General features: G+C 43.3%; 2 protein-coding genes across 4 annotated transcripts; both read left to right on the top strand.

Annotated features, from left to right (window-relative positions):
- The first annotated feature begins 71 nt into the window (after positions 1-71).
- Positions 72-11,394, top strand: LOC135508986 (UDP-xylose and UDP-N-acetylglucosamine transporter). Its single transcript, XM_064929247.1, has 10 exons — positions 72-280; positions 503-616; positions 826-928; positions 1,074-1,123; positions 1,462-1,543; positions 1,726-1,786; positions 2,510-2,619; positions 4,028-4,103; positions 7,742-7,817; positions 10,412-11,394. The coding sequence occupies exons 1-10, from the start codon at positions 204-206 to the stop codon at positions 10,662-10,664; spliced, it is 1,002 nt and encodes a 333-aa protein (XP_064785319.1). The 5' UTR covers positions 72-203; the 3' UTR covers positions 10,665-11,394.
- A 540-nt stretch (positions 11,395-11,934) lies between these two features.
- LOC135508984 (calphotin-like) lies at positions 11,935-23,255 on the top strand. 3 transcript variants are annotated; one of them, XM_064929246.1, is made up of 10 exons: positions 12,001-12,164; positions 16,505-16,817; positions 16,848-17,732; positions 18,024-18,120; positions 18,314-18,494; positions 19,250-19,264; positions 19,450-19,533; positions 20,965-21,035; positions 22,280-22,412; positions 22,530-23,255. In XM_064929246.1, the coding sequence occupies exons 1-10, from the start codon at positions 12,096-12,098 to the stop codon at positions 22,548-22,550; spliced, it is 1,869 nt and encodes a 622-aa protein (XP_064785318.1). In that variant the 5' UTR covers positions 12,001-12,095; the 3' UTR covers positions 22,551-23,255. The 3 variants fall into 3 exon arrangements, with proteins under 3 accessions (XP_064785317.1, XP_064785318.1, XP_064785316.1); XM_064929244.1 differs by having other exon boundaries at positions 12,044-12,164; positions 16,505-17,732; XM_064929245.1 differs by lacking the exon at positions 19,250-19,264 and having other exon boundaries at positions 11,935-12,164; positions 16,505-17,732.
- The last annotated feature ends 292 nt before the right edge of the window (positions 23,256-23,547 follow it).

Below are 23,547 nucleotides of genomic sequence, written 5' to 3'. Positions count from 1 at the left end.
ACTTATGCGCAGTGCTGCGTAAAGACTATCTTTATGGGAAATGTTGTTATCCTTGTGAAAACTACAATACCCATGCGTACCAATTTATTCATCTAGCTTTATCTCGGACTGGAACCTGTGTTTACACAATGTCCTCGTTAGAAATACTCTTGAACAAGTAACGTATATAATTTCCGACAAAGTTTTTACCGATAACTGCAAACATGAACACCATTTTTGCAGTACTTCTTGTTTTTGTTGGGTGCTGCAGCAATGTTGTGTTTCTGGAACTACTTGTAAGGTCAGTTATGAACTGAACGAATGAACTATTGACTGCGCTAGACTAGGCTACTAGCTTCCATGGTTAAATTAGGTTCAATCTTTTCAGTATTTCTGCATTCTTTGGTTGTATAGCTAAGATGATGTTTCGCTTACATTACACTAATATATTATGTAGGCTAGCATATTTCCTACTAATTTATACGATTCATACACACTGTTAATGCATTCTTCCTTCTCCCAGAAAGTTTCCAGGATGTGGCAACATTGTGACCTTTGCTCAATTTGCCTTCATTGCATTGGAGGGGTTAATCTTCGAGACGAACTTTGGAAGAAAGAAACCAGCTATTCCAATGAGGTAGCCTAACGTCCTAATGTCTAGTTATCATTTTGTTGTCTGTCTGCGTGTCTGCCGGTCTGTCGGTCTGCCGGTCTGTCTGTCTGTCTGTCTGTCTGTCTGTCTGTCTGTCTCTGTCTGTCTGTCTGTCTGTCTGTCTGTCTGTCTGTTAAGAATGAGATGAGAAGCACAGTTTTCATTCAAACGTTGTGTTTATTTCTTCTTTATAGCAACTATGTGATCATGGTGACCATGTTCTTCACTGTCAGTGTGATCAACAACTATGCCCTCAACTTCAATATTGCTATGCCTCTGCACATGATCTTCAGATCTGTAAGTATATCAATTTCCTTAATCCAAATCAATGTCCTTATAGCCTAACTTTAACTCAATGTCTGATGCCTCATACCACCTATTACCATCTAAAAATCTGTTATTGGTTGACTAAGTGTGTGCTTTGTGTGTTATATCTCCACAGGGATCATTAATAGCTAATATGATCCTGGGTATAATGATTCTGAAGAAAAGGTATACATCCCTGCCTAATATCTCTTGCCCTGGCACTCTTTATATACCCCCCCCCTCATATCACAACCCTTTAAACTCGTTTAACATGTTAGAATGTAGATTTTGCTAAAATGACACCCTAGAACCATTATTTTGATAGATTAATGCTTTGCACTTCAGTTGTATTATGTGTTGCATCATGGGAATGTGTTGCTGCTTTTGTCACTGTGTTGCATGCTCAGACTTCTGTTTATAATTATGAGCTTAACTATATTTTTTATAGATCTTATAGCTAATCTGGTTAACTAAACTCTGATAGGAAGGTTCTAAAACCAGGAACTGCATCTTTTCCCCTGCAGGTATTCAATGAGTAAATATCTCTCTATAGCGATGGTGTCTCTGGGTATCTTCATATGCACCATTATGTCCGCCAGACAAGTGGTGAGGTCCTCATTAACATGTTTCTGTTCAACCACACACTTTTCTTCCATATAAAGTGCATTGTGGGTTGCCGCTTCACAGTTGTGTTGTAGCAGAGTTGTTCATCAGATTGTTACACAGTTGTGTTGTAGCAGAGTTGTTAATAACGTGCTATTAAGTGACCTCTGTTTTTCCTTGTGAAGAACACAGAGGCCGAGGGCTCAGAGGACCAAGATGTTTATGCCTTCCTGCACTGGCTGCTAGGTAAGTTTGCCATGGGTGTGTACTGTTGGGTGTGTACAGGATTGATTTGACTGAGTCATCACTCTCACTCAGCCAGAAGTCTTTGTTGACTTGCATTTTTGATATTGAGATCGTTACCTGAGCCCAGACAAGTTGGGACTATCTTTTAACCGAGAACTGGCCACTTATTGTTTCAGTTGTTGACAGTTTTTATTTTTATTTAACCTTTATTTAACCAGGCAAGTCAGTTAAGAACAAATTCTTATTTACAATGATGGCCGACCCCAGCCAAACCCAGACGATGCTGGGCCAATTGTGCGCCGCCCTATGGGCCGCCCTAAATTCTATTGGCGCCTACAGATCTCAAGTTATAATTCAGCCCCTGGTGCATTACCTATCCAATTCCCTATTTAATGTTTACATACTAGCTGATCCTGAAGACTTCCAGGCATTGTGCTAATGCTTGATAGCATTGATTCGTGAAACGACCTCAAACTTCCTTCATGCTGGGCACAGATATATAATGTGGTATCCACAAGTTCATCTGACTCTGGGGAGTCAAGCTAAACAAAACAAACTTTCTTCAGTGTTTGAAAAGAAATGGAACTCACTCAGCCCCAGCCTGAGTGTGTGTGTGTGTGTGTGTGTGTGTGTGTGTGTGTGTGTGTGTGTGTGTGTGTGTGTGTATCAGTATCTTAACCATGATCCACTTGATTTTCTGACCTAGCTTTGTTGTTATTCTAGGGATCGCCATGTTGACCTTTGCTCTGCTCATGTCTGCGAGAATGGGCATTTTCCAGGAGACCCTGTACAAGCAGTATGGCAAACACTCCAAGGAGGCTCTCTTCTACAACGTGAGTGTCAACCAGGGCTTAGACGATACCATCAACGCGATACTCTTTAGTAACGCGGCAAGCAAACCGAACACAAAGTGGAAAATATCCCTAATGTTGTCATCCAGAGTCACATTTATTTATTTTATCAAGCTATAGCACACAATATTTGTTACATACAGCAGGTTTTTAAAGGACCAAGAGTTTTGTCTGCTTTGTGTTTTCATTTTTTTTGCCTTGGAAAAAATATCGCCCTTAGCGTCAACCCTAAACTCCTGTCTACAATGCATTTCATACCTGACAGATGCCGTACCTGTAGGTTCATGCTCTACAACATCCGCAGAGTACGCCCCTGCCTCACACAGGAAGCGGCGCAGGTCCTAATCCAGGCACTTGTCATCTCCCGTCTGGATTACTGCAACTCGCTGTTGGCTGGGCTCCCTGCCTGTGCCATTAAACCCCTACAACTCATCCAGAACGCCGCAGCCCGTCTGGTGTTCAACCTTCCCAAGTTCTCTCACGTCACCCCGCTCCTCCGCTCTCTCCACTGGCTTCCAGTTGAAGCTCGCATCCGCTACAAGACCATGGTGCTTGCCTACGGAGCTGTGAGGGGAACGGCACCGCAGTACCTCCAGGCTCTGATCAGGCCCTACACCCAAACAAGGGCACTGCGTTCATCCACCTCTGGCCTGCTCGCCTCCCTACCACTGAGGAAGTACAGTTCCCGCTCAGCCCAGTCAAAACTGTTCGCTGCTCTGGCCCCCAATGGTGGAACAAACTCCCTCACGACGCCAGGACAGCGGAGTCAATCACCACCTTCCGGAGACACCTGAAACCCCACCTCTTCAAGGAATACCTAGGATAGGATAAAGCAATCCTTCTCACCCCCCCTTAAATGATTTAGATGCACTATTGTAAAGTGGCTGTTCCACTGATGTCAGAAGGTGAATTCACCAATTTGTAAGTCGCTCTGGATAAGAGCGTCTGCTAAATGACTTAAATGTAAAATGTATGAAAATGCACACTTCTTCAGGCAAAGTAACTAACAAAAGTGACTGTCGTGTATCTCCTGGCAAGGGAGATTAAAAAGCTTTGCTTCAATCACCAAACATAATGCTCCACCATACAATAGCACAAAGCCTAGTCCTTAACATTTGCTGCAAACAGAGTTGCTTAATTGTCAGTGTTTTGTGTGCAGTGCTTGATTTGTACTGTACCTCTTATGTATGTATGTCTCTTCTCTGCACATTTAGTTTCCTCGACGCAGATTAAGTTTAGACCAAAAAGATTAAGACCTGGACCAAAAAAACAATTTCAATGGAGATTCTCAATTGAGAATGTTTTCTAGTTGAGGATGAGGCTTCATCTGTCTGGGAAATCTACCCATAATCTCTGACATTGTAATATGTTTTGTTTGTTGCCCTCTCAGCACTGCTTACCTCTTCCTGGGTTCCTGCTTCTGTCCTCGGATATCTACAACCATGGTGTCCTCTTCAGTCAAAGCAGTGAGTTAAAACACAGTCAAATATTTGAATGAAACATGTCAAAGTAACCTCGTTGAGTAGAGTTGCAAAGTTCCCACGTTTAAAAAAACATTTTTTTTAGTTCCAGTTGGAGGATTCCTTCGTGATTCCCAAAAAAACCTCTGGGATTTCTGAACAACCTGGAAAATTAGAAAATGAACAGAATTTTACAATTCAAATCCTCATTCAGTGTAGTGCAAGGACTTCAAACCTCAATAATCTACGGTTAAGATTGTTGTTGTTGTCTTTGCTGACTGAAGTCATTTATGCTTTGTTGAATCTACACTGAACAAAAATATGAATGCAACATGTAAAATGTTGGTCCAATGTTTTATGAGCAGAAATAGAATATTCCAGAATTTTTCCATATGCACAAAAAACGTATTTTTCTCAAATTTAGTGCATGAAGTTGTTTACATCCCTCGTAGTGAGCCAAGATAATCCATCGACCTGGTAGATGTGGCATATCAAGAAGCTGATGATAATTACACAGGTGAACCTTGTGCTGGGGACAATAAAAGGAATGTCCAACAGAGCTGGTGCCACATCATTTAATGTTCCTTTCTCTATCATAAGCGGCCTCCAATGTCCTTTAAAGAGAATTTGTCAGTACGTCCAACTGGCCTCACAACCGCAGACCACGTTTAACCACACCAGCCCAGGACTATCCACATCCAGCTTCTTCACCTGCGGGATCACCTGGACAGCTGCTGAAGCAGTGGGTTTGTACAACTGAAGAATTTCTGCACAAACTGTCAGAAACCATCTCAGGGAAACTCATCTGCGTGCTCGTCGTCCTCACCAGGGTCTTGACAAGACTGCAGTTAGACTTCAGTGGGCAAATGTTCACCTTCGATGGCTACTGGCACGCTGGAGAAGTGTGCTCTTCACGGATGAAAACCAGTTTCAACTGTACCGGGCAGATGCTAGACAGCATGTATGGCGTCATTTGGTGCGAGTGGTTTGCTCCATGGTGGGGTTATGGTATGGGCAGGCATAAGCTATGGACAATGAACACGATTGCATTTTATCTATGGACAAATTTAATGTACAGAGATATCGTGATGAGATCCTGAGGCACGTTGTCGTGCCATTCATCCGCGGCCATCACCTCATGTCTCAGCATGATAATCCACGGCCCCATGTCGCAAGGATCTGTAAACAATTCCTGGAAGTAGAAAATGTCCCTGTTCTTCCATGGCCTGCATACTCACCAAACATGTCACCCATTTAGCATGTTTGGGATGCTCTGGATCAATGTGTACAATAGTGTATTCCAGTTCCCGCCAATATCCAGCAACTTCACACAGCCATTGAAGAGGAGTGGGACAACATTCCACAGGCCACAATCAACAGCCTGATCAACTCTATGTGAAGGAGATGTATCACGCTGCATGAGGCAAATGAATGGTGGTCACACCAGATGCTGACTGGTTTTCTGATCCACACCCCTACCTATTTTTTAAGGTAACTGTGACCAACAGATGCATATCTGTATTCCCAGTCATTTGAAATCCATAGATTAGGGCCTAATGAATTTATTTCAATTGACTGATTTCCTTATATGAACTTTAACTCAGTAAAACTGTTGAAATTGCTGCATATTGCGTTTATATTTTTGTTCAGTGTGTGTACAGTACCAGTCAAAAACTTGGACACACCTATTATTTTCAAGGTTTTTTCTTTATTTGTACTATTTTCTACATTGTAGAATAATAGTGAAGACATCAAAACTATGGAATAACACATATGGAATCATGTAGTAACCAAAAAACTGTTAACAAATCAAAATATATTTTAGATTCTTCAAAGTAGCCGCCTTTTGCCTTGACAGCTTTGCACACTCTTGGCATTCTCTCAACCAGCTTCACCTGGAATGCTTTTCAAACAGTCTTGAAAGAGTTCTGAGCGCTTGTTGGCTGCTTTTCCTCGACTTTGCGGTCCAACTCATCACAAACCACCTCAATTGGGTTGAGGTCAGGTGATTGTGGAGGCCAGGTCATCTGATGCAGCACTCCATCACTCCTTCTTGGTCAAATAGCCCTTACACAGCCTGGAGGTGTGTTGAGTCATTGTCCTGTTGAAAAACAAATGATAGCGCAAACCAGATGGGATAGTGTATCGCTGCAGAATCTTGTGGTAGCCATGTTGGTTAAGTGTGCCTTGAAATCTAAATAGAACACAGCCAGTGTCACCAGAAAAGCCCCTTCACACCACCTCCTCCATGCTTCACGGTGAGAACCACACATGCAGAGATCATCCGTTCACCTACTCTGCGTCTCACAAAGGCATGGCGGTTGGAATCAAAAATCTTACATTTGGACTCATCAGACCAAAGGACAGCTATCTGCTGGTCTAATGTCCATTGCCCGTGTTTCTTGCCCAAAGCAAGTCACTTCTTATTGGTGTCCTTTTAGTAGTGGTTTCTGTGCAGTAATTCGACCATGAAGGCCTGATTCACGCAGTCACCTCTGAACAGTTGATGTTGACATGTGTCTGTTACTTGAACTCTGTGAAGCATTTATTTGGGCTGCAAATTATGAGGCAGGTAACTCTCTAATGAACTTATCCTCTGCAGCAGAGGTAACTCTGGATCTTCCTTTCCTGTGGCGGTCATCATGAGAGCCAGTTTCATCACAGCGCTTGATGGTTTTTGCGACTGCACTTGAAGGAACTTTCAAAGTTCTTGAAATGTGTTGGATTGACTGAACTTCATGCCTTAAAGTAATGCTTATTTGAGCTATTCTTGCCATAATATGGACTTGGTATTTTACCAAATAGGGCAATATTCTGTATACCACCCCTACCTTGCCAAAACACAACTGATTGGCTCAAACGCATTAAGAAGGAAAGAAATTCCTCAAATTAACTTTTAACTTGGCACACCTGTTAATTGAAATGCATTCCAGAAGTTCTTGATGATCCGATAAATGGTTGATTTATGTGCAATCTTGCTGGCAGCAATATCCTTGCCTGTGAAGCCCTTTTTGCAAAGCAATGATGACGGCACGTGTTTCCTTGAAGGTAACCATGGTTGACAGAGGAAGAACAATGATTCCAAGCACCACCCTCCTCTTGAAGCTTCCAGTCTGTTATTCAAACTCAATCAGCATGACAGAGTGATCTCCAGCCTTGTCCTCGTCAACACTCACACCTGTGTTAACGAGAGAATCACTGACATGATGTCAGCTGGTCCTTTTGTGGCAGGGCTGAAATGCAGTGGAAATGTTTTTGGGGGATTCAGTTCATTTGCATGGCAAACAGGGACTTTGCAATTAATTGCAATTCATCTGATCACTCTTCATAACATTCTGGAGTATATGCAAATTGCCATCATCCAAACTGAGGCAGCAGACTTTGAAAATGAATATTTGTGTCATTCTCAAAACTTTTGGCCACGACTGTGTGTGTGTGTGTGTGTGTGTGTGTGTGTGTGTGTGTGTGTGTGTGTGTGTGTGTGTGTGTGTGTGTGTGTGTGTGTGTGTTAGTGTGTGTGTGTGTATATATATGATAGTAAAGAAGTGACTTTACATGTCTGTTGGAGTCTTGTAATATTATGTTGAGTTCTTGTCCTGTTGTCCTCTTGTTGTGCTGTAGCCTAAATGTAATATGTCTTCCAGCTCCTGTAGAGGTTCCTGTGATTGGCCAGGCTGTTCCAGTGATGTGGCTATACCTGCTGATTAACGTAATCACACAGTATCCTTGATCAAATCAAATTGTATTTGTCATATGCGCAGAAAACCGTGAAGAGTAACACAAAGTAACAATAACGAGGCTATGTACAGGGGGTACAGGTTTGTCGAGGTAATTTGAACATTTTGGTAGAGGTAAAGTGACTGCATAGATGATTAACAGCGAGTACCAGTAATGTAAAATCAAAGGTGGCCATTTCATTAGTTGTTCAACAGTCTTATGGCTTTGGTGTAGAAGCTGTTAAGGGGCCTTTTGGACCTAGACTTGCCGATCCAGTACCACTTGCCGTGCAGTAGCAGAGAGAACAGTCTATGACTTGGGTGACTGGAGTCTGTGACAATTTTTTGGGCCTTCCTCTGAGACAGTAGGTCCTTGATTGCAGGAAGCTTGGCCCCAGTGATGAACTGGGACATACGCACTACCTTCTGTGGCGCCTTACGGTCGGATTCCAAGCAGTTGCCATACCAGGCGGTGATGCAACCTGTCAGGATGCTCTCGATGGTGCAGCGGTAGAACTTTTTGAGGATCTGGGGACCCAAGCTAAATCTTTTCAGTCTCCTGAGGGGGAAAAGGTGTTGTCGTGCCCTCTTCACGACTGTCTTGGTGTGTTTGGACCATGATAGTTTGTTGGGGATGTGGACACCAAGGAACTTGAAACTCTCGACCTGCTCCACTACAGCCCGTCGATGTGAATGGGGGCGTGTTCGGCCCTCCTTTTCCTGATCAACTCCTTTGTCTTGCTCACGTTGAGGGAGAGGTTGTTGATCTGGCACCACACTGCCAGGTCTCTGACCTCCCTATATTCTGCCTCATCATTGTCATGATCAGGCTTGCCACTGTTGTGTCGTCAGCAAACTTAATAAGGGTGTTGGAGTCGTGCTTGGCGACTCAGTTGTGGGTGAACAGGGAGTACAGGCGGTAGTCATTTAGGCAGGTTCCCTTTTGCTTTCTTGGGCACAGGGACTATGGTGGTCTTCTTCAAATATGTAGGTATTACAGAGTCGGTCAGGGAGAGGTTGAACATTTTAGTGAAGACACTTGCCAGTTGGTCCACGCATGCCCTGAGTACACGTCATGGTAATCTGTCTGGCCTCGCTGCCTTGTGAATGTTGACAGATCTTGCCCACATCGGCTACGGAGAACGTGATCACACACTCGTCCGGAACAGCTGGTGCTCTCATGCATGCTTCAGTGTTGCATGCCTCGAAGCGAGCATAAAAGTTATTTAGCTCGTCTGGGAGGCTCGCGTCACTGTGCAGCTCGTGGCTGGGTTTCCCTTTGTAGTCCGTAATAGCTTGCAAGCCCTCCCACATCCGATGAGCATCAGAGCCGGTGTAGTAGGATTCAGTGTTAGTCCTGTATTGATGCTTTGCCCTTTTGATGGTTCATCTGAGGGCATAGCAGGATTTCTTATAAGCGTCCAGATTAGTCTCCCGCTCCTTGAAAGTGGCAGCTCTTTAGCTCGGTGCGGATGTTGCCTGTAATCAATGGCTTCTGGTTGGGATATGTACGTACGGTCACTGTGGGGATGACGTTGTTGATGCACTTATTGATGAAGCCGGTGACGGAGGTGGTATACTCCTCAATGCCATTGGACGAATCCTGGAACATATTCCAGTGAAACAATCCTGTAGCATCCGCATCATCTGACAACTTCCGTATTGAGCGAGTCACTGGTACTTCCTGCCTTATTTTTTGCTTGTAAGCATGAATCAAGAGGATATAATTATGGTCAGATTTGCTTAATTGAGGGAGAGCTTTGTATATGTCTCTGTGTGTGGAGTAAAGGTGGTCTAGAGTTTTTTTTCCCTCTGGTTGCACATGTGACATGCTGGTAGAAATGATGTAAAACGGATTTAAGTTTGCCTTCATTAAAGTCCCCGGCTACTAGGAGTGTCGCTTCTGGATGAGCATTTTCTTGTTTGCTTATGGCCTTATACAGCTCGCTGAGTGCGGTCTTTGTGCCAGCATCGATTTGTGGTGGTAAATAGATGGCTATGAATAATATAGATAGACTCTCTTGGTAGATAGTGTGGTCTACAGTTTATCATTAGATACTCTAGCTCAGGCTGGCAATACCTTGAGACTTCCTTTAAAACTTCTTATGGCTTAGATCCCGCTAATGGGATCGATATGACAACAGCCAGTGAAAGTGCAGGGCGCCAAATTCAAAACGACAGAAATCTCATAATTAACATTCCTCAACATTCCTCAAACATCAGATGACACTCATAGGACTTCATGTTACACAATACATGTATGTTTTGTTCGTTAAAGTTCATATTTATATCAAACTCTGTTTACATTGGCGCGTTTATGTCCAAATACCTCCTTTTTGTTTGAGCGTTTAGTACACAGTCCAAACTCACGACGCGCGGGCAAGTCCAGGCGAAAGTTTAGAAGAAAAGTCATATTACAGTTCGTAGAAACATGTCAAAAGAATTATAGAATCAATCTTTCGGATGTTTTTATCATAAATCCTCAATAATGTTCCAACCGGAGAATTCCTTTTTTCATGTTGAAATGCAAAAAAGCATAACATTTTTATTAAACACATATCATCATCACCCTCTTGCAGTCCTTCACCTTCTCCTCAGATACGTGTGTATCCGCGGCGTGTTCATCCTGACCACAGAGTGTGCCTCTCTCACTGTGACCCTGGTGGTCACACTGAGGAAGTTCATCAGCCTCATCTTCTCCATCCTCTACTTCAAGAACCCCTTCACCGCCTGGCACTGGGTGGGCACTGCCGTCGTTTTCCTGGGCACCCTGATTTACACGGAGGTCTGGACTAGCGTCCGCATGGCACTGAGAGGAAAAGAAGAGCTGAAAGAGAAGAAGGCGGAGTGATACACAGCACTGACGTATCACTCAATGACTGATTTCACTTGATCTTTCCTCACTTCCTTGTATCCTTTCTCCTTGCCTCATTCTCAAAACACATTGGAGAACAAGGTCTAGGGAGGGACCTGAGACATTCTCTTCCAATATGATTTTAAAGTAGTAGAGGAGAGAGGATGCGAGGAAATGTCGAAAAGAGAAATTAAGATAGAGCCAATGTCACGAGATGGCCTCTGGCAGCACTGTTGTGTGTGTTTGTGTACTGTATTTGTTGTAGGTGTGCTCCCCCCTTCTCTCTCTGCTGCAGTCACAGTGGGACCACGTCTGTTTTTAATAGGATCATAATTATGTATTTTTTAGTAAGGATTTTCCTATTTCCTTAGAAAATATGGCTTCCCGCCTAACCCATTTTTAAGGACATCACTTAACAGTGGAGGCTGCTGAGGGGAGGACGGCTCATAAGAATAGCTGGAATGGCGTGAATGAACAGGCATCAAACACATGGGAACCAGACCATTCCACTATTCTGTTCCAGCCATTATCACAAGCCCGTTCTCCCCAATTAAGGTGACACCAACGCTCTGTGCTAGACAAACACTACAGTACCTATTGACCGAATAAGCCCAAAAATGTATAAAAACACGTATATAATAATTATAATTAAAAAATAATAATTTGTCCTCTGAAGACAAAGGGATTCATAAAAAATAAAATAAGGCAAGCTATTGTGAAACTGAAACCGTACTGTTAATTTTGTTTGGTGAAAACTGTTATTTATTTAACTAAATATGAGGTTGGGGATATTCTGATCTGTGTGTTAATAGTGAGTTGACAAACCACTGCATCAACAGCTATTGATGGGACACAAGTGAAAAGTGTTATGTTAATGTATTGTGATACTTGTTCATGTTTTATTTGAGGAATATCTCATTAGGAAACTGTTTGTCCTATCAAAGTAGTACTTGGCAGGACCAGTAACTTTGTCATGAAAAACATCAATGTGAAAAACCATGCATATGCATTTTTTAAAACATTTTCCTACATTCTAGAATCATTACACCATCCATTCTCTATCTACTGAAATTGCATTGTATTATATAGTTTCCATATATTAAATTTCTCTGTACGTATATTTCCATAACATGAGTCCCTGATAATGGGACATACTGTACTTCTTTACGTCAGAGTTTCCGTGAAAATGAAGACCAATGGAAAGGGGTCTTGTTCAAGACGCCTTTTCTCAGCCAATAGAAATTACCAATAAACATTACTCAGAAGTGGGAAGGGCAGGTACTTGAGGTTGTGTTTGTATCGGAGCTGTGAGATTAAACTGGGCGGCGTGTTCTCGGTCCAAAGACCCACGTTGTGGTACAAGATTTACACCAAACCTACCTGCACATTTCTCAATACAATTTTAGGCACTCTGTCTGTACGAAAAGGATGGGAGGCAACAGCAGCAGCCACGTCTCGTATGAAGACGACCACGTTACTTTTGTGAAGGGCATTCGGGTGAGTGAGCAACGAGATACAAAGTTTATGTAACCTAAAAACATGCAGTAATGTTACGCGCACTTACTCATTAGTTACAGAAAACCGTATAATTTCAGTTATGTTGCATTTATTTTTGTCGAATGTCGATATCATGCCAAAATACTGAAACGCACCACATTCGTGAAAAACATCGATGCATAGGCTTCTTCCAACAGCCTCATCAGCACGTTCACTTTCCAAGTAAATCAACATCTATGTATTTTCATAAGCGGGCAAACAGACCGTTTTTACACATTGCACAACCATTTGATTTGAAAACAATGTGATGCTACGCTCTCCCAAATTGCCCAGGCCTTTTCTAATTTGGGGAAAAGTCCGTCCCCGCCCTCCATTCTCTCTCCTCCGTGAACCCCCCGTCCCTTTTAGATCGTTTGCAGTCGGGAGTGCAGTGTATGCTGCAAATACTGCAGTAATTTCGCAATGTAACAGCAGTTACAATTTGATTTTGGACTGTATTTGTCACATGCACAGAATACAACAGGCTAAGACATGACCGTGAAATGCTTACTTAGGAGCCCAACGGTGCAGAGTGGGTTTTTTTTTAAGTAAGAAAAATGTGCTAAATAAACTAGAGAAAATAGTAACACTATAAAATAACGAGGTTATATACCGAGTCAATGTGCAGTGGTACTGGTTAGTCAAGGTAATTGAGGTAATATGTTGGTAGGGGTAAAGTGACTAAGCATAGAGAATAGCAGCAGCATATGTGAAGGAATGTTTGTCAGTTTAGTGTGTGTGGTTGGAGTCCAGTGAGTTTACATCAAGTCTCTGCAAGAGTCGGTGCAAAAAATTATAATAAAATAAGGGGGGCAATGCAAATAGTCCGGGTTGCTATTTGATTAACTATTCAGCAGTCTTCTGGCTTGGGGGTAGAAGCTGTTCAGGAACCTTTTGGTCCCAGGCTTGGTGCTCTGTTACTGCTTGCCGTGCGGTAGCAGAGAAAACACTCTGACTTGGGTGGCTGGAGTTTTTGAACATTTTTAGGGCCTCCCTCTGACACCACCTGGAAGCTCACCCCCGGTGATGTACTGGGCCGTACGCACTACCATCTGTATCGCCTTGTGGTCAGATGCCAAGCAGTTGCCATACCAAGCGGTGATGCAACCAGATGCTCTCGATGGTGCAGCTTTATAACTTTTTGAGGAGTTGATGTCCCGCCATGCCTAATATATTCATCCTCCTGAAGGGGAATATATGTCACTGTGCCCTCTTCACGACTGTGTTGGTGTGTTTGAAACTAGAGGTCGGCTGACTATGATTTTTCAACGCCGATACCGGTTTATTGGAGGACCCAAAAAAAAGACGATACCGATTAATCGGACAATTTAAAAAATAAAATAAACACTTTTTACTTTTTTTTTTATATAGCTGTAATAATGACAATTACAACAGTACTGAATGAACATTTAAAAAAAATAGAAGAAAGTAAAAGTGCAATATGTGCAATGTAAAAAAGCTACCGTTAAGTTCCTTGCTCAGAACATGAGAACATATGAATTTTTTTTTTTTTTTTACCTTTATTTTACTAGGCAAGTCAGTTTAGAACAAATTCTTATTTTCAATGACGGCCTAGGAACATTGGGTTAACTGCCTGTTCAGGGGCAGAACGACAGATTTGTACCTTGTCAGCTCGGGGATTCGAACTTGCAACCTTTCGGTTACTAGTCCAACGCTAGTGGTTCCTTTTAACATGAGTTTTAGCAAAAGCTGCTGGCAAACGGAGGAAAGTGTGGTTTGAATGAATGATTTAGAGCCTGCTGCTGCCTACCACCTCTCAGCCAGACTGCTATATCAAATCATAGACTTAATTATAATATAATAAACACAGAAATACGAGCCTTATGTCATTAATGTCATTAATATGGTCAAATCCGTAAACGATCATTTCGAAAACATAACGTTTATTCTTTCAGTGAAATACGCAACTGTTCTGTATTTTATCTAACGGGTGGAAACCCCAAGTCTAAATATTGCTGTTACATTGCACAACCTTCAATGTTATGCCATAATTATGTAAAATTCTGGCAAATTACGGTCTTCACACAGTTCGCAACGAGCCAGGTGACCCAAACTGCTGCATGTAGCCTGACTCTGCTTACACTCAACGCAAGAGAAGCGACACAAGGACAAGCTCGTTAAACTAGTAATATCATCAACCATGTGTAATGAAAATTACAGGCCTCTCTCATCTTATTAAGTGGGAGAACTTGCACAATTGGTGGTTGACTAAATATTGCTGCCTGCACTCACCTAACAGGTGGTCAGCCTGCCACGCAGTCTCCTTGTGGAGTAACAGGTGGACAAGCTGAGGGGGCCCCCGTGTTGAGGATCAGCGTGGGAGATGTTGTTGCCTACCCTCACTACCCGGGCGTGGCTCGTCCCAAGGTCCTTAGCTTAGTGATGAGCTTGGAGGGCTCTATGGTGTTGAACAATGAGCTGTAGTCAATGAACAGCATTCTCACATACACTATATATACAGTGGGGCAAAAAAGTTCTCCCACTTAAAAAGATGAGGCCTGTAATTTTCATCATAGGTACACTTCAACTATGACAGACAAAATGTGAGAGAAAAAATCCAGAAAATTACATTGTAGGATTTTTAATGAATTTATTTGCAAATTATGGTGGAAAATAAGTATTTGGTCACCTACAAACAAGCAAGACTTCTGGCTCTCACGGACCTGTAACTTCTTCTTTAAGAGGCTCCTCTGTCTTCCACTCGTTACCTGTATTAATGGCACCTGTTTGAACTTAACAGTATAAAAGACACCTGTCCATAACCTCAAACAGTTACACTCCAAACTCCACTATGGCCAAGACCAAAGAGCTGTCAAAGGACACCAGAAACAAAATTGTAGACCTGCACCAGGCTGGGAAGAATGAATCTGCAATAGATAAGCAGCTTGGTTTGAAGAAATCAACTGTGGGAGCAATTATTAGGAAATGGAAGACATACAAGACCACTGATAATCTCCCTCAATCTGGGGCTCCACGCAAGATCTCACCCCATGGGGTCAAAATGATCACAAGACCGGTGAGCATAAATCCCAGAACCACACGGGGGGACCTAGTGAATGACCTGCAGAGAGCTGGGACCAAAGTAACAAAGCCTACCATCAGTAACAGAGAATAGCCTTAATGAAGAGCTCAGTGACTTTCAACGTGGCACTGTCATAGGATTCACCTTTCTAACAAGTCAATTTGTCAAATTTCTAGGCCACACAAGCCACAGAACGGGACCGCCGAGTGCTGAAGCGTGTGTAAAAAAATAATCACCTGTCCTCCGTTTCAATAGTCACTACTGAGTTCCAAACTGCCCCTGGAAGCAACCTCAATCTGTCGGGAGCGTCATGAAATGGCCGAGCAGCCGTACTCAAGCCTAAGATCACCAATGCTAAGCATTGGCTGTGGTGTTGTAAGGTGCGCCACCATTAGACTCTGGAGCAGTGAAAATGCGTTCTCTGGAGTGATGAATCATGCTTCACCATCTGGAAGTCCGGCGGACAAATCTGGGTTTGGTGGATGCCAGGAGAACCTGCCCCAATGCATAGTGCCAACTGTAAAGTTTGGTGGATAATGGTCTGGGGCTTTTTATCATGGTTCGGGCTAGGCCCCTTAGTTCCATTGAAGGAAAAACTCAACGCTACAGCATACAATGACATTCTAGACTATTCTGTGCTTCCAACTTTGTGGCAACAGTTTGAGGAAGGCCCTTCCCTGTTTCAGGATAACAATGCCCCCATGCACAAAGCGAGGCCCATACATAAATGGTTTGTTGAGATCGATGTGGAAGAACTTGACTGACCTCAAATCTGTCGTTCTGCCCCTGAACAGGCAGTTAACCCACTGTTCCTAGGCATTCATTGAAAATTAGAATTTGTTCTTAACTGACTTGCCAAGTTAAAATAAAATTAAAATAAAGATAATTTGCCCGAGGATGCGCAATTGGAGAAGGAGACAAGTGTATTTTAGTCCACTTTCCCTCTCCTTGCCTCTTCTCCTTGATTACCTTTTTGATCTTTCTCTCAAAAGGAGGCTAGAGAAAATGGAGTGAGTACCCAAGAGTTGAGCAAATCTAATTGAGAAAGTTCCCAGTCTTTACAGGGTGTGAGCTTGTGCACGTTTTGGCAGGAGCTGGTGGGGGGGGGGTGTGCTACGCCAATATAAGCTATCACTATTAGTTGATTTAGTTGGCACACAAATCTAATTGTACTAAAGATAATACAGTCTAGTGCTGTGTTTCTAGAAAAAGTATTATGCCTGATGATTGTTGAACTTTTGCCTTCTTTCCCTGACAGCTGACTGACAAAGTCATCAATCGAATGAGAGAGGAGTGCCAGGCCCAGAAGGTTGTCCATCCTCACTCACAGCAGAATGGACCTGCTTCCACGCTCTCAACAGAACCTGTGGTCCCTGTGTCCACACCGGCCCCCACAGTCGATCATTTGGTCCCCCTTCTGGTCTCCCCTTCCCTGTTTATCCCCACACCTCCCTGTCCACCTGCGGCCCTACCCACACCTCCGTCTCCCCCTGTTCAGCCAGTAAAGCTTACTCCTCCACCTCCTGTCACATTTGTCTCTGCTCCCTGTCCACATGCGGCCCTACCCACACCTCCCTGTCCACATGCGGCCCTACCCACACCTCCCTGTCCACCTAAGGAATCGATAGTCCGAGCTCCAACTGTTGAACCTATTGTTCCACCTCTAGATACCAAAGTGCTTCCTCAAGGGGCAGAACCAATACTTCCTCTGGTGCCTTTAGAACCTATAGCGCCATCTTTGGCCCCATCTCCACCAATAGAAGAACCAGTACCCGTACTCCTATGTACCCCTACAACTGAGGAACCTGTAGTTCTGCCGACACTGGCTGAACCTATTGTCCCACCTGTCCCTATAGAACCCGTAGTACCACCTAAGCCTGTGAAACCTGTGGTTCTAGCTTCTCCAGCTGTGGAACCAATTGTGCTGCCTCCAGTGGTTGAATCTGTTGTCCTACATCACCCTGTAGAACAGGTAGACCCACTTACCCCTGACCCTTCACCTGTTGAAGCTATTGTCCTGCCACCTGTTGTGTTTGAGGAAGTAGCAACACCTACCCTCGTAGAACCGGTAGTCCTGCCACCTGTTGTGGAATCTGTCACCATTACGACACCACTTGTTGTTGTTGAAGAGGTTGTCCGACCCACACGTCCACCTGTAGAGCCCTTACCGGTCTCTACTCCTCCGCCTGTTGCAGAACCTCCGCCTCCCCCAGTCCTAGCACCTATCCCAGAGCCTATGATGGAGGAAGTTCCTCCAGCACCATGTCCCTCCATGGAGCTGGCCACCCTGCCTACTGCATCGGCTGCTAGCAAACCAACTGATCTCCCTCCCCCTGTAGAAGAGCCCATAGCTCCCCCTCCTCCTCTCTCTGCCCCAGTAGAACCCATGGTCAGCATTCCACTACTCCCTCTCATTGAAAACGTGGCTGTTCCAGTCGTGGCTCCTGTTGTGACCCCCCCTGTGATCCCACTGCAACCTCCATTAGGTGAGTCTGCTTTCTCTCATTCAAGTTGTATTGATTTGTGTTATTGGTTTGTAGTCATGTAGTCATAATGTATTCCTTATTGGCTGCAATAATTCAAGCGTATGTGGTTGTTGACCATGTGTACCCGATTGCAACGGTGACGTAAATGAGGACACAGAGACCTGTGTGTGCTTTGTTTGACTCCTACACTACAGAATTCAATATAGACCTCTCAGACGTTTCGGCTCGAGCAGCATTGTTGATTTTTACACAAAGCTCTCGCATGAAACATTTCCCTCTTTTGTGGTTTAGTGGTAGATGAAGAAGTGCTGAGGAGGCAGATCCAAGCTGAGCTGACGAAGGGCCTGGAAGAGGAGATGAAAGTGAAGCGGCAAGAGTTTGAAAAACAGTGAGGAGACATAAATCATAACCTGTGTCTGGGAAAACAGCCCTTTAAGCCGAGTACTGGACTAAAACACAAGCTCAGGGGAATATCTCTTTTGAAAATTCCTTTTTAGTCAAATACTTTTTCAAAGTGGTCCTAGGAATAGCCTTTTTAGGGACATGGTCAGGTCTGAACTTCTGTGTCTCTCTATCTATAGGTTGTATGAGGTGAAGGTCCAGGCCAGAGCCCAGGCTCAGGCTGTAGCCCAGGCTCAGATCCAGGAGGAGGTTAAGAAAATCCTGGAAGTGGAGAAGGCAGCGCAGGGAGAGAACCTGATGGCGGCCATAGAGAAGGAACGCATGACCACAGAGGATGAGAGACTCATGGCCCAGCTCTACGTAAGACACAGCACTAGATACAGTGGTGGATGTGCAATCTTGAATATAAGCAATGCCTGAAATAACTAAGTACAGTCAGTCTGGTCTGTCAACTTAACCAGAACTTTATAGCCATTTGCCTCTAATTGTGTTCACTAAAATATATTTGCTCTTCTGTAGTTTGAAATATTTGCATGCTGTTTGTCTGTATACTCTCTGTCTGATCATGACTGTTACAGAATACTTGGATTTATCTATTGTTTCATTCTGTCTAAAATGCTTGCGAAGGCCTTGCAAGTAAGTGTTTTAGCTTGTTTCCATGAAAGGTCTGCCTGATGTTGGTAATATGTTGTGCATGACTGCTTGTGGCTTGTTTGGCGAGCTGGATTGCTCCTATTCTGTTGGCACGAGATCATCTCTTAGGGTGAGCCAGGTGATTTTCCCAGGAAAACAGGCAAAGGTACCACTCCTTACCCCCTGCCACCACTAATGAGCTTGGCTGCAGCTGGCCCATACAGCTCACCCAGAGCACTGGCCAGTTGACTGCCAGGTTGGCAAGTTGAGTTCAGAACAGAGCTGCTTCCTCAACCCTGACTGCCAGGCTGGCAAATTGAGTTCAGAGCAGATCCCAAAGGGATGGCTTGTTTGCTTCTGCTATGAAATAGAATGGCATGACGCTGCGTCTTAGAGTTCTGCATTTCCCCTTTAACCTGTAAAGATCCTCGTTCTCACCAATCCGTCTTCATCTTCCTTCCTGTTCTGCTATCTTGTTTCAGTGGATAGAGCTTAAGGTAAGACAAGGGAGTGATCCTACTTCATGCATTCCTTGAAGATTATCTATTCACTATTCAGTTATATGATTTTCGTGTTGAATATTTGATTTTCATTGTCATCTCACTCAGGCTGTCATTTAGTAGGAAAGAAGAAATGACTTTATGCTCCGTTTATATAAATATATTATCTCTGTCCTTCTCAGGCCCACAAACTGGAGGAGAAAGAGAACCAGGTGAAGAAACAAGATGCACTCTTCAGGGAACAGGTCGCCAAGCTGGAAGAAAAGGTACACGGCACACAGACATACAAACGTCTCACACACACACACACACGGCCACAGCCTCTGTTAATATTCCTGTCATATTGTGTTATTATTGTACACACGGTAGAAAGGTTTGTGGTCATATGCACATCCTTAAAGGTAGGTGCTGGACTAGGGAAGGATACTAGAAAAGAATAAAGGCCCGTACACTGAATATGCTCCCAATTGCCACTTTTTTATTGACAATATTTAGATCCAAAAAGCATCTTCTTCGGGTCTAAATGACTGTGCACACTGCGTTGCAGCATTGCATCTACAGTTGAAGTCAGAAGTTCACATACACTTAGGTTGGAGTCATTAACTCGTTTTTCAACCACTTCACAAATTTTTAACAAACTATAGTTTTGGCAAGTCGGTTAGGACATCTACTTTGTGCATGACACAAGTAATTTTTTCCAACAATTGTTTAGACAAATTATTTCACTTATCACAATTCCAGTGGGTCAGAAGTTTATGTACACTAAGTTGACTGTGCCTTTAAACAGCTTGGAAAATTCCAGACAATTACGTCATGGCTTTAGAAGCTTCTGATAGGCTAATTGACATAATTTGGGTTGTACCTGTGGATGTATTTGAAGGCCTACCTTAAAACTCAGTGCCTCTTTGCTTGACATCATGGGAAAATCAAAAGAAATCAGCCAAAGACTTCAGAAAAAATATTGTAGATCTCCAGCACGGGGGTGGCAGCATCATGTTGTGGTGGTGCTTTGCTGCAGGAGGGACTGGTGCACTTCACAAAATAGATGGCATCCTGAGGAAGGTAAATTATGTGAATATATTGAAGCAACATCTCAAGACATCAGTCAGGAAGTTAAAGCCTGGTCACATAGGTCTTCCAAATGGACAATGACCCCAAGCATACTTCCAAAGTTGTGGCAAAGTGGCTTAAGGACAACAAAGTCATGTTATTGGAGTGGCCATCACAAAGCCCTGACCTATAGAAGATTTGTGGGCAAAACTGAATAAGTGTGTGCGAGCAAGGAGGCCTACAAACCTGACTCGGTTACACCAGCTCTGTCAGGAGGAATGGGCCAAAATTCACCCAACTTATTGTGGGAAGCTTGTAGAAGGCTACCCGAAACTTTTGACCCAAGTTAAACAATTTAAAGGCAATGCAACCAAATACTAATTGAATGTAACTTCGGACCCACTGAGAATGTGATGAAAGAAATAAAAGCTGAAATAATTTTTACTAGGATTAAATGTCAGGAATTGTGAAACTGAGTTTAAATGTATTTGACTAAGGTGTATGTAAACTTCCGACCTCAACTGTAAATGCTGACACACCACCTTACTTTCCCTACAATGCATGACAGCTCAGTAGGCACAGTCATACCAGTGTCCTACAGCTTGTCAACAGTCCAACAGCTGTTGTGTTGTTCCCCTCGTTAACAGAGTGCTCAGTTCTTCAAAGTCACCACAGAGAACTTCAAGAAGGGCAGAGAGGACGCTCACAACACCTTCAAGTGAGTATCATCGTTATTGGCGCTGGGATTTGCCAGGGACCTCCCAAAATGATTGTGTCGCTATACTTAGGTGCCGGTTCGATACTTTGATTTTATTGCAATTTGATGTTCCAAACATTGCTAGGGCTGGCACAATAACCGCGTAACTGACAGTTTATAGATAAAGAAATACAATTACCGCTATAACCGAACGAACAGCTGACTGAAGACGGGATGGTTAGGTATTCGTGTGGTTCAGTCTGTTTCTACGGTAACATGGACTCTTAACAACGTGATGAAGCAAGGTGTTGTAGCAGACAATGAATAGACTCGGCTTGGAACCTCTAACTCTAGGCAATTTGATAGGTAAACTCATGGGTACAATGACTGCCTGGTATTGTGATGCAATAATTTCCATGGTAATGGAGAATGTTCATTCAAATTATGTTAACTGATGTGGCTCATGCAACGGAATCAACAAATCACAGCACATATTGATGGGTGCATTTCCTGCTTTTACGTCCTCCTTTGTTCCTATGGATACACTCGCAATGGCCGCCAGTCCACCCATTATGCCATCATTGACTTGAATTCAAACACCCGTTCTATTCATTCTATTTTTATGGAATCACATGCAGTTTGGAGGAGAGGAGAAAATGTACATTTTTTTTATATATATATATAATTATTTTTATTTTTTCAAACTGTTATTACCATGGTAATTTGGCTGGTCAATTACCATCATCCAAAATTCCATGCTCTTCACAGAACTCCATATGCTCACCATATGTCTGCTACAGAGGGACACGCGACAGCATGACAAAATTAGTTTTGATCAGTCGTGGAAATAAGTGCTGGAAAACATGTATTACTATTTAAAAAGATGGAGAACAAGCTATAGGATGAGAAAATACCGGCGTTTTGTCGGAGATACAGCCGACTAACTCTACCTAACAACATTTAAAAAATAAAGAAAAATCAATACCTGGAGTCGAGTATCGATTTATAATATCGTCCAAAGTTACATATCGCGATATGATTTATCTGTTTTTGTCTCCCCATTGCTCATCATTACACTGGGTCGTGGGCTGTTTTTGTCTCCCCATTGCTCATCATTACACTGGGTCGTGGGCTTAAGGTTTTTATTTCCTTTACTATTTAACCAGGTAGGTTATTGAGAACACATTCTGTTGGACAAAAACAAACTGTCTTGACTGGGCAGACTATGGTATAGTAGGATGTCTATAATCTCTCTCTATTTCCAGGCGTGTTGACATCAAGCCAGTGTGTGGTGACCTGCAGAGTCAGATCCTGAAGTGCTACAGGGAGAACACTCGACAGACCCTCACCTGCTCTGGCATCGCCAACTTGTACATGAAATGTGTGGACAACCACAAGGTCTCACATCTTTATTTCTCTCTCTGAAAAACACACACACAGACTGAAAGTGAAACACATACCTCTATTGTGAGCTGACATTTTAGTCAAGCCCTGTTCTTCTTCTTTGTTTTTCAGACTAAGAGCATTGGAGGTTAGAAGAGCCTAATTTTTCACCAATGGCGTTACTGTTTAACTAGAGGGACAGGAGCTGATCGCCATCAGCCATCAAAACGCACCAAAAACCAGTTGAACTGTTCTGAGACCACGACCACCACAGCTGAAGACACTCCTGCTCCACCATCCCTTCCTCCCATCCATGGTATCTGTATTAACCCCCCCCCCCCCCGAGAGGGTCAGAGGTAGAATGAGGAGCCCATGTCCTGACCCAGTACAGGCTAGAGACTGGTACTGATGTCAAAGGATGTGAGAGAGAGCGCACAATATGGTTCTTGGGTTCACAAATGGACAATGCTATTAGCACTACACTGACGGAAAATGGACATTGTTACCATGACTACACTATGACAGGAAATGGAACTGGAAATGCAACACGTGCACTACACTATGACAGAAAATGTACATTGTTACTGTGACAGGAAATGTGAGACATCTCATCCCTGACTGAATATAAAATGCTTTATACATCTCCACCAATGGAAATTTTGGGATTACGGTTTTGCCGTTGACAGCAGTATGAAACATAATGGAATGGCCAAGTTGTGAAAGATATTGTTTGTTGAGTGTATACGCACCTATGCCTTAATGTCCTATCAAAAAACAAATGTTGCCTATGGAACTTTTTTTGTTTGTAATTTTGATCTTTATTGTTATAAAATACAAACGATATGGGGGTGGAAACTGGCTGTGTCCCAAATGACATCCTATTCCCTGTGAAGTGCGCTACTTCATAGTGCACTTCACCATTTCATAGTGCACTACGAGCAAGTGTGAGGTCTGGCCCATGGGCTCTGGCCAAAACTAGTGCAAAAGTAGTGTGTAATTTGGGCCAGACATCACACTTGGTCGCCACAGACCAAACCAAGACATATTTGTCACTTTATTCATGGAGGGTGTGACCGGGAGTTGTTCTGAAACCCCCATCAGCCTTCCTATTGGAATTTATATTGGTTCGCTATAAGAATGTTTATTGGAA

Source organism: Oncorhynchus masou, chromosome 22 (genome assembly GCF_036934945.1).
Source record: "Oncorhynchus masou masou isolate Uvic2021 chromosome 22, UVic_Omas_1.1, whole genome shotgun sequence".
Taxonomy (NCBI): domain Eukaryota; kingdom Metazoa; phylum Chordata; class Actinopteri; order Salmoniformes; family Salmonidae; genus Oncorhynchus; species Oncorhynchus masou.
The sequence above is the reverse complement of the archived record's forward strand: the minus strand, read 5'-3'. Positions and strand labels throughout refer to the sequence as shown.

What these genes read in the sequence shown, in the direction of transcription:
- LOC135508986 (XM_064929247.1), top strand. Translation starts at nt 204, where the DNA reads ATGAACACCATTTTTGCAGTACTTCTTGTTTTTGTTGGGTGCTGCAGC. An exon ending in TTTCTGGAACTACTTGTAAG is followed by an intron (nt 281 to 502) that starts GTCAGTTATGAA and finishes TCCTTCTCCCAG; the next exon opens with AAAGTTTCCAGGATGTGGCA. An exon ending in CTTCCTGCACTGGCTGCTAG is followed by an intron (nt 1,787 to 2,509) that starts GTAAGTTTGCCA and finishes TTGTTATTCTAG; the next exon opens with GGATCGCCATGTTGACCTTT.
- LOC135508984 (XM_064929244.1), top strand. Translation starts at nt 12,096, where the DNA reads ATGGGAGGCAACAGCAGCAGCCACGTCTCGTATGAAGACGACCACGTT. An exon ending in TCGCCAAGCTGGAAGAAAAG is followed by an intron (nt 19,534 to 20,964) that starts GTACACGGCACA and finishes CCTCGTTAACAG; the next exon opens with AGTGCTCAGTTCTTCAAAGT. An exon ending in AATGTGTGGACAACCACAAG is followed by an intron (nt 22,413 to 22,529) that starts GTCTCACATCTT and finishes TTTGTTTTTCAG; the next exon opens with ACTAAGAGCATTGGAGGTTA.